At 44.0% G+C, this 18,212-nt stretch overlaps 1 protein-coding gene across 2 annotated transcripts in view; it reads left to right on the forward strand.

Annotated features, from left to right (window-relative positions):
• adck1 (aarF domain containing kinase 1) overlaps positions 1-18,212 on the forward strand; it is a 137,740-nt gene that overhangs the window by 93,276 nt on the left and 26,252 nt on the right. For both annotated transcript variants that reach the window (XM_064322498.1, XM_064322507.1), the window contains 2 exons: positions 12,981-13,130; positions 14,354-14,551. In XM_064322498.1, the coding sequence (XP_064178568.1) occupies positions 12,981-13,130; positions 14,354-14,551 (348 nt within the window). The remainder of the gene's footprint in view (positions 1-12,980; positions 13,131-14,353; positions 14,552-18,212) is intronic.

Consider the following 18,212-nt stretch of genomic DNA (forward strand, 5'->3'; position numbering starts at 1 on the left):
TAGACAGTTGATGAGATAGATATCGAACATAATAAATGATGGAGTCCTCCCGAGAAAATGGATGGAATTATTAACTGGCTGTGGCGTCTCCAAGGTTCTGTGTGGGAGCTGGCGTGTAAGTAATCAAAAGATTGATGATGGCCAAAATAGACTTTTCTCTGTACTGGTGGACGTGCACAGAATTGTGAATAGTCCTCCCCCCCCTCACCCCCCCTTACCACCACCACCACCGATGGAGAACTGTTCTGGAAAATAGAAGTTTTCTCGACTGTTCTTGCTAGGTACAGCTTTTATAATTTGCTGATGTTCATCCTCCCCTTAATAATGTAAAGGCAAGCGGTAGCTATGTCAGATCAGGGGAGGTATGATTTGATTTTGGTGTTGTTAGGTGTTATGATGAGACTACATGAGTAGAGTGTGGTGGGAAACAAAATCTGCCATTTTTGTCATTGTGCGCTCCAGGAGGATGAGTAATTACCATTTAAAGACAATGAAATGAAATTTGAGGGAATGCTGATCAGCTTTACATCCTGATGCGAGAGCAGTGCTGCTGTTCGAATGGGCCTGGATTATAAATGCCTTATGTAATATACACAAGGATTTGTCCTCATGACTATATATAGTTTTTTTAAATGTTGGATTTTCCCACATAGTCTATTTATAAACCCAACCCACTACTGTTTAAAGATGTGAGAACCATCACTGTATAGATGGAGCTACAATATTTAATTCACTGCTGAAACCTTTTCCATGTTTGCATGTGTGCTTGTTTCTGTGTGCATTTGTGTGTCCATGCTTCTACACATAAGCCTGTGTATACCTGTATTTTTGTGTTTGTGTTTGTGTTTGTGTGTGTTTGTGTGTGCATGTGTGTGTGTGTATTTGTGTGTGTGCTTGTGCGTACACATGTAAGTCTGTATGTACCCCAATGTTATTCTGTGTGTATGTATGATGTGTGTGCATGCATGAGAAAAACAACAATTCAAATGGTATGCACATGAATATCTGTGTGTGTGCCCATCTGTGTTTGTGTGTCTGTGTGTGCATGTGTGCCTTGCAAATGCCTGTTTGTGTGTGCCCCTGTGTTTTTCTGTGTGTGTTTGTATGTATGTGTGTGTGCATGCACGCGTATGCACATGTATAACTGTGTGTGTGCCCATCTGTGTTTGCGTGTCTGTGTGTGTGTGGGTGTCTGCCTTGCACACGCCTGTTTGTGCGTGCACCTGTGTTTTTGTGCACATATGCACATGTGGAATTCAAATGGCTGCAGTGTGTTTATCCGAGCAGTGGAGAGGGAGAGTATGGCGGTGCTTGTTTTTCTCAAACCCGTCTTCTCTTTAAATAGAAATCCCTAAGTGCCGATCCTCGGGGATAAGCAGTGGGAAGAAGAGATATCTCAATTTGCCGTGATTCCTGCTCTTCATGCAGTCGAGCGCATGCCGCAGTCGAGCGCATGCCGCAGCTATGCTTTTCTCTGCCGTTTTTCCGTGTGAAATCGCCGGCCTCCTCGTCCTGATTAGCTCTTCTGAGTCGCCCTTTTCATGTCCTGCTGAGCATTTCGCTGCCCACTCTGGCGAGAAAAGGTGACCAGGAGTAGCAGTTAAATGCCACGGCCTCGTCTTTCATTTCATACCTGATTACTGTCCAGGGGGGAGAAAGTTCTCTTTCTCTCTCCTTCCCTCCCTCTCTTGTCCTCCGTCTGTCCGTTGTCCTCTGTCCCTTTCCCTCTGTCCTGTATGTGAGAATCAGAAGTGGGGGTTCAGAGGGGATGGCTCAGTCTTCGGTACTGTGAGGCCTGTGATCGTCCCGTGAAGGAGTTCCTGGTGGGAGGAGATACACTCTGCGCTTAACCTACTCCATTTTTTTCTGAGCAGAACGCAGTTTAGAGCACTGTTTAAGATCCTTGTGTTTAAACGTGTGCTGGGATTCCGCCCTTGCAAACCTCGGCAAATAGTTTGTCTGTGGTATGAATGCCTCGATATGGAAATGTATTAATAAGTCAGATGCATGCGTCAGAAAGCGCCTGATGAGTCAGGCAACGTTCTCACGGAATATAAATGTTCCGAGTGGGTAAAACCAATAATTCCTTCTCTCGTGTTTTTACGTAGGTTGTTGTTTTGACTTTGAATAATTATCAGAGCACATTCCATATAAACAAAACGTCCGTGTGTTTGTCTTCGAATCTGTCCATACCTGTTCGTACAGAGCACAGAGTCCAGCACAAACAGCAGGTATGCTATTTTCGGCATGTTCTTGGTGTGAAATCTGCAGTCCCCTACGATGGATTTCCGTGTTACCGTTCCTAATTTAGCCACCGCTACAAGTCATCTGACCTGTACAATTCAGGCGCAAAATGAGTGAATTTAATGAGATTTTTGTTTGGAGCCAATTGATTTAGCAAGCTTGAGAATATTTGAGACAGGGAAAAAAATGATTCTGTCGAAGGCCAAAGGGACGTGCTTGAAATATGGAAGACCTTGTGAAAGGGCTATATTCCAAAAAATATACAAAATATTTTTCTTTCATAACACTGCACAACACCAACATTGGTTTAAAATAGTTTTCCTTGGGATGGTATCTCATGGACTGGACGTTGGGCTGAATATGGTACATGGCGTACTTCCTCTTCCTGTTAACGCACCGGCTCACATGAACAGGTGAAGTGAACTGAACAGAATGAAGGACGAGCAGACTTTTTGATCTCTCCGAAACAGGCAGGTTTTCCTCGTGCTCCCTGCTGTTCTGAATCCTTTGTCCATCTGGCACTCTGTCAGTTTGTTGTTGTTATTATTTATGCGATTATTATGATGAATATAATGATGATGTGAGTTCCACAGCTGTCACTGGGTGCCTTGCCAGGCCTGGAGAGAAGCCCGTAACTCTAAAGTCGAACGTTTATTAAAAAGCTTGCACTCAATTATGTGTCTTAAAGAGTGGAGCATCTCCTGAGAGCAGTAGTACAAAATAATTAGTGTGCTTAAAGAATTATTATTGTGATAATGATGATTAGCATACTTAGAATTATCACGATCGATATAATGCCCAGTCTAAGGATTCTGTTGTGCACTAATGCTTTCTGTAGACTAAGGCCTACTGTAGCCATGTGTTTGAGAAAAGAAAACATGTTTAGACAGTTTTTAAAGAAATGTGCTTTTGCAGTAAGTCATTAGAATTATTATATGACCCCTGGAATGGTCTCTGTGTAGAGAGATATTTTAATGTTTTGCCATTTTAACATTTTGGGGTGAAGAAACTAGTCTAGGAATAGAGAGGAGCAGTTTGAGTCCTTTCGAGTCTTACTGTATGACTCAGTGTATGTCTGAGCCATCAGTAAGCCACTTCCGCTCAGTATACTAACCTACTACTTTTAAAGCTTGAAATGATTGATTTCTTGTTTCGGGCCTGAAAGTTTATCTCAGAATTTACTAGAACAGTCCTCCGCAGAACCCTGTGTTCTGCCCTTAATGTCAAGTTCAGCTCTGTCAGAAATCCTGTAAATGGGAACCTTTTTGAAAAGAAAATGAAAGCTTTTTGAAGTGTTCCCCTCGCGGTCTCTCTCACACACCGTAAGAGTGACCAGGCCCAGGGCTGTGACTGAGCGCGACGAAGGCCGTCGTGCCGATGTAGAGCTCGCCGTCCGATAGCCTGACGAGTGTCGCTCTGCTCGCGATGCCGCCGCGAAGCCGCCGAAGCGGCGCCATCCGTCTCGGCGAGCGCGGGCGTGTCTCCTCGGCGTGCCGCGGGGGAGCGGCTCTTCCCCAGCGGGTGACGGTGACTGATGGCTGTCGCAGAGGACCAGGAGACTCGGGCTCTTGTGAAACTCTTGCAGATGGCGCGGTCGGATGCGTTTAAGTGGAGCGGTTCGTTTGACCGAGAGACCGCCGCGTCATTAGCGCTGGAGGCTGCGCACCTGGTTTATACCTTGGCCAGAAGCAGCATTGCGTTTGTGAATTCCCACCCTGCGGGTTACCGTAAGACACCGGAGGTCCCTCTTATTCCTGTTGTTGGATGGACGGCCATTCCCAGTGTCCTCATCCGTTCTACTGTACGGCTGTAAACCGAGCAGATCGGATGCCTCTGCCGTCACACACAGATGCACACGGAGGTCTGCGCGAGGGTTTAATAATGTGTCACGTACGCACCCAGTCAGTACAACCTGTTCCCGTGGCTCCAGGGGGCCTCTTTCAAAACGCAACCTGTTTCAGCACACTGGAGACTCACTAAGGGAAATTAACTGTGAGAAGAGTCACTGAATCGACAGCCACGTGGCCGGTTTGTAATTAACTACAATAGTCTCTTCCTTACAAGACGCTGTGTTGCCTCCTGTTATGGAGAAAAAAATATTATTTGCACGTGTGTGCGCATGCTCAAACGCGCACACACACACACACGCACACACACACACGATGACTTTCACAGGCGTTGTTACCAAACAGCAAACACGGGCACGGTGTGGCTAATCAACAAGCTGCGTTTATTCTGCGGTCTGTGTGAATAATTGTCCTGACCTTTAATTCCAGGTCCTGCAGGGCAGAGTTAAGTATGAGAGTTGCTGTGCGACCAGGGCGTTCAGCCTTCATGTTTGACCCAGGCAGGTTGGTGCGGAGGCAGGGCTGGTGGTGAGTGGAAGACCCGTGGCATTGTGGGATAGGTCAGCAGCCCACAGCGCCATCTCGGAGCGGAGGCTGTGAAGAAGGCTCTGGAAGGAAGGAGCTGACACATATACGATGTTTACTTGTGTAACATCCTCTCCATCTGCCTGATTATTACAATTGATGGTAGTTATGTAAGCAAATGGAAAGTGATAAAATGCACTCGGGGATGGGAGACCACTCAAATTCCTTGTAGATTTGTGGAAGTTGTGGATTAAATTTTTTTTTTTTTTTTGATGAGCCACCTGTTGCGTGAAGTCCCGAACTCGTCGCATTGTTTTGAAGTACCCTTGAAAAAAAAAAATCATGAAAATAAGTGACCTTTGCTGATAGGTGTGGATGCTTTTTTAAATTTTTATATGAACCACCTTTTGAGCGAAGTCCAGCACTTACAGTGATCTATGCTGTTAATCTTCAGTGTCTTTAAGAAGCCACCTTTTTACTGAAACCCACCCAGTGCCATTACAAAGAAGTCATTGATTTTTAATTAATTTATAGATAAATTACTATAACAGCCAGCTTGTGAGTAAAGATCAAAACTTATAGGAATACCTTGTATAAAAAAAAGGCGTCTGTACTCAAAGTTGTATTTTTTTTTTTAAAGTGACCTCTTCAGTAAAGCGATCCCATTACTTATCCGCACTGTGTAAAGGAGAGGAAAGCCTGTCTCCTTATGTCTTCCATCACCGTGTGACAAGACTCAGCCCACCCAATAACGCGGTGCTCCCGTGACCCCGAGCAGCTCCAATCGCATTACTCGCCGGTGAGTATTCTCCTTATTAAATAACCTTCTGGTGACCGGCGTGTCACTTCAAATCACGCCGCTCTCAAAACATTTGATCTGGCACCGCCGCAACAGAGGCAACTGCGGGGGATTTACATGCTAAAGCAGCCGTTCGTCAAACAGGGCCTTTCACGGGAGCAGCCGTTTTTTTTTCCGGAATCTTCCTCTTCGTTTCGTATGCAAATCTTTCTGAGGTTTTTTTTTTTTTCCCATGTCCGCTTGCTTCTTCAATGACAAAACAATGCGCGATTAATCATCATTACTAGAAGCGCGCTCCTCTTTGGTGTGAAGTGTTTGCCGTCCAGGTCCTTACGTAATGGCTGCTGCGGTGATTAATGAGATGCGTGCGGCTGCCGGCCCGCTGTTACAGAACAGCGTTGTTTTGCATTCAGGGGCCGCGCTCAGCAGATCGCCCTGTGATGTCACACGGAATGAGAACGTAGGCAGTGGCGCAGGTCTGGTGAAGCATGTTATTTCCGTGTTTCCCATGGTTACCGTGTGCCTGTGGCAGCTCACTCTGCCTGTGGTGGGCCCAGCGTCCATATTTCCCTGTGTAAACAGCCTGTGGACATGTGAGTGACAGGGGTACAGACAGCACAGCACAAACCAGGCTAACATACAAAGGGTTGACAAGTCACCTGAGCCCTATTTAGTAACATAGGTTGTGACTCTGTGGTTCAAAATCCCATTTTTATGAAATTATTCATTGAAAAATGGTACATGATAAAATTTTGTTATAATAATAATGAATATCTATGGAAACAAGAATTACTGTGGGAATGGATGGGGGGACCTTTCTTCCTTGTACACTTGTTCACCAGTTCTGTCTCTGACAGTGTAAGGAACCGTTGCCATTGTAAATCAGAAACCTACTAGAGAACCCCAGCAGTAGTTCATTTTTTATTTTTTTTTCATTTTTCTGGTCTGGGAAAATATCACATCCTTTTATTCGGAATGGATTTACCGACTGTATATCACATGATATGCAAGCACAACCAAACTGCAGCCAAATTCCGTGTGATTTGTCGGTGTTTGGGCAGGAGGGGCAGTAATAGTGTCACTCCCATCCGGCCGACGGGGATATTCTACATCCGACAGGCCAGCAATCAGACTACAAGTCTCTCTGCGACTTCCCCGAAGCCTACGAGCTTATCGATTGTTTTTAAAGCATTTCTATTTATTATTTTTATATTTTTTTAAACCCCGAATCCTCTCGCAATCGTGCCTGCTGTAAATAGGTTTAAAAAAAATAAATAAAAAAAAAATCACCGCCAGCGGGGAACCACAAGCAGACGAGACGAAGCAGAGCCGAGAGATTGGAAAAGACAGCTTGTCTGAAATCGGATGACATGATATCTGATTGAAACGAGCACTCCTCTCTATGCTCAAATTCAATCCAGGGCCATTAAGATTATTTTCAAAATGCCTTTCGTCGGCAGTTGTTCAGTGCCGGTCATAAAACAGTGTGACATAATGAGATTTTTTAAATTCTTGATATATTGACCTTTTTTTTATGTCTGTTATTTATTTGATTTTTTTTTTTTTTTTACAATATACGTAGTTGATCGACTGTGACTTGCTTGACTGGAAGTTGGTTTAACTAGCTCTCTTTCTCTTGGGATTGTGACAGTGTTAGCTGATAATTAACAGCTTTTGTTAAAAACGTTATTGCAGGGGACGAAACAGAGCTGGAGAAGGCCTGGTGACTAATACAGTACGTGCTATCTTACTGAAGATCTGCCGATTCAGCCTCCACGCATTGGTGTCTAAAAACAGCTCATTAGATTTAGTGCTGTTCCCATTAGACTTTCTTTGTCTTGCCCAGTATCGATTCACGAAGAGGGTTTGAATGGAGAGGCTCACAACAGGAAGGTTTAAATGAACATCCTTTTTATGCAGGTTAATTCAATCACCTCCACTTATCGTCTCGATAAATAATCGAAGGTGCCGTGTCTGCAGCTGCGACACACGATGCCGGACGTTCTCGTGCCGTCATATATTTAAAAATATGATTATGTGTTCATATCTGTTTCATGTGATGTGTCTTCTGTCTGAAAGGCTGCAGTGTGAGTTCCTAAGTGATGGTCATGATACCATTACTGTACCATTCAATTAAATAATTTGAATAGAATAATTTGATATTTTCAAACCAGTCATGGCTAATTACAACGACCATAGCATATATGCACTGGAATACATTTATTTAATTGACATATTAAATGAACTTTTTTAAATTTTCGTACATACTATTTCATAATTGGAATAGTTTGAATTTCGGTTATGAGTCATGGACTTGTTTCTCTTGTCAGTACACCTCACGGGGCATGCCAGTATCATTGTTATGATTCAAACTAATACAACAACAGCGTATAGCAGCAGAAAGGAGATATAGTAAACAGCCATGTATGTTTCTTGAATCATTTGAACATTTCCCAATGAAAAGCTTAAAGGTGCAGAAATATCTATTATAATGATACTGCACACAGTACACAGGGTATGCATGGATGCATTTACTTTTAACTGCACTTTTGGGTAATGCACATGTTTAAAAAATGTCATTTTTACCAATTACAAATATTCAAAAATGGATGTCGCAGAAAAGGCATTTTGACTTTAAAAAATTGTATTTTTTTCTTAGCCATGGTTTTCAGAGCCCATTCCTGCATTGTCTGCCTGTAAAAATTCTTCCTAATGTGACCAGACAGGCCAGGTGCAATTGGTTGGCCAGCTGCAGATACTCTGTATCACTGCAGTGTTTTTTATTTTTATTTATTTTTTTTTTTTACTGAGTTTCTCCTCCTTGCTTAAGGTGTGGGCTGGAGTGGCACTGAAAGTTGCTGGGAAATTGATACCTATTTAGGACAAAAAAGCTTTATTTGCATGTATTTTGTTAACACTGCCACAATGAGCTATGTCTCTCATATACCAGTTGTCACCAGCATGCTGAACATGTAGTGCAACGATTTTCTCATGATTATTGAGTAACAATGCATATGTGAGCATATACAGTAATGTACTGCAGGTGCCTGGAATTGACAAAATACTGAAGCTTGATGACTAGGTAGCTGTCAGATCGGACTGATTCAGAAAGAGGTTATGGGGGGAGCGTGCTTAGTTGCTACAAATATGTAACTAGAAACAATAAGCCAATGCTTTACTGCTATTGTGAACCACCTTTCGGCTATACATCAGACACAGATGGCAAGTTAAGAGAAGTGTGCTAGCTGAATAAGTAGGCACCTTGGAAACATGCTGACAAGACATATATCTTATAGCTTGTGTATTAGTTGGTTTTCTTAGATTTAATTTACTTTCTTTATGGCAGAGACTGAGGTCAACTGTCATATTGTGCACATAATGAGCTTGGCCCTCTTGTTCTCTGTACAGAGCTACAGTACACATGCTTATCACATCATTTGAGTCTTTAAATCAAGTGATGAATTGGAAGAAAACACAGAATTTAGAGCACTGAATGAAAGTTCTTTGCGTTTGATTTGGAGAAGATAACATTATAATTTTTCCTGGCTGTATAAATGGTCAAGTGGTTCTTGCAGTCAGGTTGCTGGTACAACTGATGACAATCAGACAATTGATTATTCAGTTCAGTTCATTGTGACCTGTGCCCTGACCTTTGCTTAAAAATGGTAGCATGTAACACACAAACGTGAAACATGAACTGGCTACATGGTTGTAACCAAAAACAATCATGATGTACTCGCCGCTTAAATATAGTTGTGTGCTCCTAGTGTAGAAAAGGCTGCCTGTTTGGCGGCCATTTTGTATCAGAAACAATGGGAGGAAAAAGAAAACCCCTCAGACTTTGGTCTCCTGTCTACATGGGCATCCTGCCTGGCAGCTCCAGTCAACCCTGCTTTTCTGTGCTCCATGACACGGCCCAGATCCTTAAGCAAGCGTGTGGGGGAACCACTCCACCCACCTCCACCCCCTCCTCGTCCCCCAGATGACATCCTGGACTCGTGCTCACGGAGGAAGCCGCCGTCCTACACGCATCTTAAAAAGCCAAACGAACTGACTGGCCGCTGAGTCACCGGGTCCAAACACATCTAGACATCGTGTCATCGCTCCGTGCGTGCCGGGCCTGCCGAGAAAAAAAACAAAAACTCCCGCCTTTATTTTCCCCGACGATCCCGATACACGCTCAGAGAGGGTGAATAATTCTGCGTGTTTGCCGTCTGCCGGAGGGGATGCCCTCTCTTATCCTTCTTTCGTATTCCGCAGCCGCGAAGCTTGTCAGCGCTCAGACGCTTTATATTCCCCCGCTCCGCTCCTCGCCGGCCGCCGCCGCCGCCGCCTCCGCTGCCGGGGAAACCGAGTCGTCGGCCGGTGAAATGGGACAGAAAATATGATTTATTTTCCTCGCGCGCGCTCCGCCGCCATCGATTGGTGAAGCGGCGCGGGAAGAGGGAATCATCTGGGAGGCCGGGGAGAGGGAGAGCCGCGCCCCTCGCTGCTCCGCAAACTCATTTTGCACTCCATCAGCGAGCCCTTAATCAATTACAAATATTTGTTGTCGCGCTGCCTCTCACAAGCAAATTGGGTTTTGTGGGCATGGATATGTACTCAGAGGGGAGAGCGCGCAGGGTGGGGGTTGGGGGTTGGGGGTTGGGGTGGGGGGGGGTTTAAAGGGGATTAAAGCAGCTACAGCGAATTACGGTTCAGGGGCAGTTGTGGTTGTGTCTGTCTGTAGTTCCTGTTCGATATTTCACCTACGGAAGCAGTCGGACGGTAATTAATCTGATTAGGGTAACAGATTCTACGACCGAAACTCCAGCAGCTTCACCCTCTCTCCAGCTGAGATGTATTTTGTTTGCTCAGTGGACACCTGCATTTGATACTAATGACACGGATTACATTTTTTGACACATTATTGAATATATCTGAATATATTTGCTGAAGCAATTTGTAGTAACTGGCCTTGCACATGGTAATAGCAGTACAAAACCTGGGAATTGAATCTGCATTGTTCTTATTACAGCATCTGTATTTGTGACAATAGGCTATTAACTATACACTGTGAAAGATAATTAAAGCTGAAAATGTGCTCATGATGAGGATTTATACAGTGACCCTCAACCTGAACGCTGAATAATATCTGTGTTTGTCAGTAACAACCTGTCGCTATTAAAATGTTATGCAGCAGCACGAACATCGCCTTGCCAAAATGACGAGTATGTAGTATTCCCTCATCACTTCCTCTCAAGGAATCTTTTTCTAGAGAGTTTCTGATTGGTCTGCGGGAGTTCCCGCCCCCACGACCGGGATACACAAAGGCCAATCTGTTAAGAGGGGCCTGTGCGATTGACTGGAGGCGTGACCGGGCGCCGTTTTCATAGCGATCGCTTAATTTTCCATTTAACGTACTCTCTCTGTCAGCATGGGTAAAGAATGAAAGACATACCGCACCTAGAAAAGAGGAGCCCGGGCTCGGTATTAATGCGGGGCGGTGGGCTGTGTCACAGATAATTCTGTTTCTTACCTCTCAGCTGGGCAGACACAAATAAAGCGGCCCTTTTTTTATTTCTCCGACGCCCTCCCACCCTCAGCATCACCCCGCGTTCCCTCTGTGTTCACGGTCTTTGTCTTTCAAAAGGAACAGGTGTGCCGGTGACTGCGCAATTATATTATTAACCCGCAGCATTCGGCGCACAATGATAGCATTTGCTGCTCGGGATCGGTCGAAACGAAGTACAGAAACGCGATTAAAGATTAACAAACGGTCTGAAATGAGAGAGCGGGAACGGCGTGTTTTAAGCCTCCGTCTCCGTGGCGCGCACGCCACTGCTTTTCCAAGGGTGTCTCTCCTCCGAGGAACGCCATTATCATACAAACTACCTCTTTGATGCTCCTCGGCGCTGCGCTCACGTGGGCGTTCCACTTTTACCAGCCCTCGCACGCGCTTTGCGACGGAGAGACCGCACAGTTCCAAAACCGCACGAGTACTATTTTTCCAGTGAGCAGAGCAACGCTTGCGCTAAATATCATTTCCCACTGATGTGTTTGCTATTTTTATGTCGCCGCTCTGTCACAGTTCGGTTATTTTAATAGCGTGTACTAAATGCTGTGTGTTTTTTAAAGGAAAATGTGTATTTTAGTTTTGTTCTTCCTCGGGTGTCACGCGGACTTATGCACACAGCTGTAATGTGATTCTGGCGGTATAAGTAACGAATTTTGGAGGGCTTCTACAGTTGATTGGATTCACCGTCACTTGTGGTCATCCCACACGAGTGTTTAGCAACAAGGAGAGCCTTTAAATGTTCAATTAAAACGTCGTTAGACCGGTGCCTTTGCCCTGGGATATATACGTGTTGGTGTTTCTGAGGGTTTCCTCTGCGGCCTTTTTATGAACCCAGATTATTAATTTGGCTGCTAAGCAGTGTTCTCCTTTCCCCTTCTCCTGCAGGCCATCCCCAGTAATCAAGCTAAGAGCGTGCGGTTCCTCTGCTGCTCCAGAGACCGTTTAAGAGAGACAACACACTCCTGAACAACACTCAGGGGGAGATAGAGGGAGGCTAATAAGAATGAGAGAGTATGAGGATTTGGTCAGACCCGTGTTATGTATATGCCTCTTTTTTATTTGCATATCCAATGGGTGAGGAGGGCACTGAATGTGGGCGTGGATCCACATGGTGGGCCTACAGAACCCCTGTCACCGCGAGGGAAGTTTGAGGGGCTGCTCAAGGAAACTTACCTGAAGAACAGTCCGTCAAATTTTATATTCCAAGTGAAGAAATGAACTCGCTGTCGTATTTATGCCTCAGTAAATGAACTGTCCAGTATCCCCTTTTGGTATATTTTTAAAAAGTATTGTCCAGTATTAAATGCTGGTAACCCAACGGAATGCACAGAATGCACTGGTTCTGGTAGTGAACCGCACCAGGCGACTCAAAGCCCTTCCTTTAGTGAGTTAAAATGACATAGCAGACGAAATGCCAGCAAGGGACTTAATACCCAGAAGCTATGGCAAAGGTACATCTTCCTGTGTATGCAGATTTCACCATGGAAAGTACAGGTGTGCTTCGGTTACAGTACGGCCTGTGGATCAATACGACATGAGTTGTCGTGTTGATGCATGTTAGTGTGCAGGTGCGCATGTTATATGTATGATCTGTATATAATAACTTCAACTCCTTTCCTTCCCATCTCTATCATTTACATATTTTATATTAACTTTGTGCTTTTCCATTAGCCCACACTTCTCAGAGGATATTTTATCGGAGTTTAATCTTCAAAGGGTAAAGTGAGTTGAAATGATTTGTATCAGCTTTGCATTTGTAAACATATGGGTTTGTGCCTAGGACAGCAGCGTTATCTCTTCCTGTGGAGCTCACATCTTTATGTAAATATCGAACGCGCTGCTCGTAAACTCGGTTTGCCCTTTGCATAAGAGACTGCCCCTGCTACATGATGTGGAATTCATTGCTGTACGTCCGCAATTATCTTAATGGGCGCGGCGCTCTCGGGTGCACCGGTATGCGCGGACGTTAGCACGTTAGCACGTACCAATGCTTGGCCTCGTTTGGCAGGTTTCCCGGAACCTTGGGAAGATGTACAGTGAGATGATATTCGTGAATGGTTTCGTGCACTGTGACCCCCACCCTGGAAACGTGCTGGTGAAGAAGTGCCCGAAAAGCAATAAGACCCAAATTGTGTTACTCGATCATGGCTTGTATCAGGTAAGACATCGCTGGGGCTTCCAGAAAGCAAATTCATCACATATTACACCACATTATTCATTTTCTCACTTACAGGCCAAAACTACGTACCGTCGTATCTGGGAACGGATAGAATTTTAAACACTTTTATTATCGAAGACGATTTGCAGTCATGAAGAAAGAAAAGTACTCCAAGACCTTATGGTTTGCAGCATTACACACAAAACACCCCTACCCCCCCGCCAAAAAAAAAAAAAAAAATCCATTTAAAAATTGTGCACACATTTGCGATAGATAAATGCAATCCTGGAGATTAATCTGTTGGTTTAAAAAATATGCCCTTTCCAGTTTACCCATATGAAAAGGAACTATTCAAGTGCCATTTTCTTCATTTTGTCCATAATAGAACCAATTTGTGTGTAATGACTTCAAATGTAAGTGCTGGTTTGCTCAGAATTTTAATTTGCAATATGGGTATTACTGTTTGGTGCGGGGACAAACTTCCTGCTTTACATTGTTTCCATATCAGTTGAGTGTAAAGTTGTGAAGTGGCGTGCTCCTTGTTCTGCATGCTAATGAAGCTCGTCTGGCTGCGGGGGATTAGTCTGCCTTTTATTTAATATTAACAGCTAATGAAACGGGGAAGTGTTCGCTAAACGAATCAAAGCTTTCATGTCTCAGCATGCATCTGCATCCACGTTAATGTGGACGCACAGATGAATAGAACATCAGATGATCAACATTTAGCATCGCTTTGATGTTTGACGAGGGTCAAACCTCTCCCATTATCGCGAGATGCAAGACGTCTTGGCAAACACTGAGGAACTTGATGTGGTGTTTCAGTTTAATAAACAGGCCAAGTAGAAGTTCATTTCTGTGGAATTTTTTATTTGGATTGGTCCACATTTGGTGTATTTTCACTAATTCCCCTCAAGTTTTATTCATGTTCTAACATTATTGCTCCCTAGCAGAAATGGAATATGCTGCAATTTAAAAAAAGTATGTTTTCAAGATATTATAATTACCTAGGTTGATAATAATGACAAATATACGAATATTTTTATATATTTTAAAATCAGAGCAAAATATATTTATCAGTATATTTAGAATATTATTGTTTAACATATTTACAATACATTCCATTTTCATTAGGATATACTCTATGTTTGGAGTCACTGGGTGAGAGTGTCTGCTTAATATATGCATGTGGATTATAAAAGTCTATGACCGGACCCCTCACTCAGACGCTGAACCAGGACTTCCGCCTGGACTACTGCCGTCTGTGGCAAGCCCTGATGAAGGCGGACCTGAAGGGCATCGAGCGGTACAGCCGGCGCCTGGGAGCCGGGGACCTGTACCCCCTCTTCGCCTGCGTGCTCACCGCCCGCTCCTGGACCTCCGTCACCGGGGGCATCAGTCAGACCCCCGTCACAAATTCAGAGGTACTCGTCCGTATGCCTGATTATTCTCCGTCTTTCCCCCAGGTCTTTACTGAAGTGTTGACCACTGGTTTACATGTCCGTTGATATGTGTGTGGGTGTTTGTGCATAGTTGTTTGTGTGGGTGTTTCTTGTAAGATAAGGGGTTTTGATAGATACTGGCTCTACTTACACACGCACACACACGCACATGCACACACACACACACGCGCACGCGCGTGCAGTGAAATTTCGAGGAACTCTCTGATGTGCCCGTTGGACACGCTTCCGTAGGAACGGACACCCTTCACACATCCGGGCATGTCGGCCAAAAGTGAGGGAGTTGAAGGGTGTGATTAAAGCGCACGGATGAGTGGGCCTGGGCACGGGGCTGGAGCCGGCCTCTGTGGGGGAGGCCAGCCATCTGTGGACCGCCAGGACATTTATTTTTACATCCCTTACGCAACCTTTAAGGGAATGAAGAGCCATTACATCATTGAGCCGGGGCTGTGGAAATTTACATCTTTACAGTGACATCATGCCATACATTTGTGTATATTTGTATTGTTCCAGGGATCTTGGAACCTGTCCAGGCCTTGTTGTGGATGAATTCATGTAGGGTTCTGCACTGTAGGGGAAAAAAAAACACTGACATCTTTACAACAGAATGTTTAGATGGTAAATGTAACTGAGGCAATTGATGTGGGAATGGGTAATGTACTATATTTCATTTCGAGATGGGGGAAAGCATAGCATAAGGTGGTAGACCGTCACACAACTGTGACAATATAATTGGCCTGTTTTTTTTTTTTTCAGTGATTTCTCTCCTTTTCTACTCTGGGCCATGTGTTGAGGCACTGAGGGCCTGGAATGATAGACAACTGAGAAACTGACCCCTGATGTCACAGTAGATGCTGTCTCTACAGATTATGGAAGCGTGCTTTTGATTATAACAAGCTAGTGTAGATTCATACTTAACTTATGATTGCTACAACCCCAGAAAGGAAATGCAGAGGTTGGAATGTACTGTTTTTCTCTGGAATGTCTAAAACTTGTGTTAAAGCATATGCTAAAGAGGCTGTGGGAGACAACATGAAGCTCATAGTTATAGCATTTTTTTTTAAAAATTGAAAGTAGAGAACAAATGCATATTTATACAAACTGTGTAAATACCCTGCATTGATTATGACTACAACCTTTCACAGTAAACCTGCATGAAAAAGAAGGGTCAGTGGAACTGCTATTGTACCTCTAGACTCCTTACCACGAGGAACTGATGTTATTAATGCCTCAAAACCGAAGATTGGTTTGAACCGTTTTTGTACTCTGAAGTTGTATTTCATGGAGTTGGTGAAAGTGAAAAGCAGTTGCGTGAAGGAGTGCAGACGATAATGCTTCTCTCACACTTGGTGGTTGTTAGCTTTTGGAAAAGGCTTAACTGGCTTCAGAGCCTGCATAGGCCAGTTAGACATTATCAGTTGAGACATTGCTCGCCGGCTCCTTCAGTACGCGGCTCCGGAGACTTCTTCGGCTTTTATTGCCTGTGAGCCCCAGCAGAAGTGATTACGGCCCGTGATTCATGCCGCACAGCTTCCTGTGTGACCGGCCGACTGCTAGTCCTTCTGAGCTTCCCCAAACAGCAAACCGAGAGCAGACGCCGTGCTAGCACACCGGCGCGCTCTCGGGCTGTCAGATTGCCTAGATATCTTGAAGTAGCCCGGTCGCAGATAATTACAGGAAATTATACTGGCTGGTTCTTTATGTACAGACCTGGCATTCTTAAGGAGACTGTGTCATTTGCATAAGAAAGAGGTAATAAGAACACACTGTAATGCCAGTGTTGGATAATAGACGGGGAAGAACAGGAAGTGGTACAGCCCTACTGCTGATTCTTAATGGATAGTTGGGCCAGGCATGTGCAGCCTGCCTCAAAACACACAGCGATAAAGAGAAAGTTTGCCTCTAAAAAAAGGGATGTTTTCCCTTCTCTCCCCTTGATTGACATCTCCCTGTTCCACGGGGTTAGATCCAATTACAGCGGGTTGACTTCCTTTAGATGTCCTGATGGGAGACAAACATGGCAGAGGCAGACTGTGCTCTCCGGAGCTGGAGTCCCAGCGGTAATGAGATCATTAAAGCAGGTGTGCAGGCTTCACGGTGATTAATCACTAAGTATCAGAGACCAGCCCTCTCCTGCTTCCCTGTACAGGTGAAACTGCCCACTGGACCCAAAGGCCAAGCCTTCCAAAGGCCCCATCGCAACAAGCAGGGCAGGGGCTCTAGTGCCTGCATTTATAAATGTGCACTTTCAAGAATGTTTTTGCACAAATACATAGATACATACATACTGTACGTACGTGCATTCATACATCCATACATCCTGTACATACGCTCATACATACATACTGTACATGCATACTTACATACTTTATGTACATATATACATACATACATGCTGTACGTACGTATATGCTAATATTTTGTTTGGGGAAGGCCCTTTCCTGTTTCAGCGTGACAATGCCCCCCGGCACACACCGAGGTTCATATAGAAATGGTTTTGTCAAGAACGCTATGGAAGAACTTGCCTGGCCTACACAGAACACTGTCCTGGGACCAATTGGGAAGCCAACTGCGAGCCAGGCCTAATCGCCCAATCAGTGCCTAACCTCACAAATGCTCTTCTGGCTGAATGGAAGCAAATCCCTGCAGCAATGCTCCAATATCTGGTATAAAGCCTTCCCAGAAGAGTGGAGGTTGTTTTAGCGGCAAAGGGTGGACCAACTCCATATTAATGCCCATAATTTTGGATGAGATGTTTGGATGTCAGGTGTCCACATACTTTTGGCCATGTAGTGTATGTGCACACATGCAGGCATCTCATACATGAATGTACTTAAATACATGTATCTGTACATGCATGATTACAGAAGCACATTACAATGTGCATTACATTTAATTTATTTGGCAGACACTTTTATCCAAAGCAAAGTACAATTACCATACATTTATGTTTGCTTAAGTTCACACATAAATCCATACATGCAAACAATTAACAGGGTAGTTGATCTTTATTTTACCTACTTCTTTTTACTCCCTTTAGCGCTTATTATGGACATTATTTAAGTGTGTAATGTTTATGGCTTAAGAGTTACTTAACATACGTCTTAGAACAGCATCCTTTATAGTGTGATTAAAAAGGCTACAAATCTCACTAATGATCAACATAAAGCACTTTGACACAGAGGCTCAAGGGAGTTCTGCCTCCTCCCAAATCTCTGTGTAACCCCTTCAAGCAATAGTTGTTATTCTCCCTCTGATTTTGTTCTCCCTTTGCAGACAATAAAAGGTTTAACTCAGGCATTCTGTTTAATCAGTTGGAAACCCTTGAACTACCAGATAAATATTTAAACATTCGTAAAGAGTCTTAAAGAATGCATTAGAGGAACTTGCTCAGATGGCCTTTTTTTAAGAGAGCTAATTAAATTTAAAATGTGCACAAAGCAAACATTATTGAAGTGCATGCTTTTTTGGCAAAGATGTTAATTACGGATAAGTGTATTTGAATGGCGTGAGGCAATTTTTTATGATTTCTGTGGATGTTTCATTAAAGAAGGTATACTTTTTCATTGATTCTACCAATGTACAGCTAGAGTTGCAACTTGACCATAAAATTTTTTGATTTGCT

This window comes from Anguilla rostrata, chromosome 1 (genome assembly GCF_018555375.3).
Source record: "Anguilla rostrata isolate EN2019 chromosome 1, ASM1855537v3, whole genome shotgun sequence".
Lineage (NCBI taxonomy): Eukaryota > Metazoa > Chordata > Actinopteri > Anguilliformes > Anguillidae > Anguilla > Anguilla rostrata.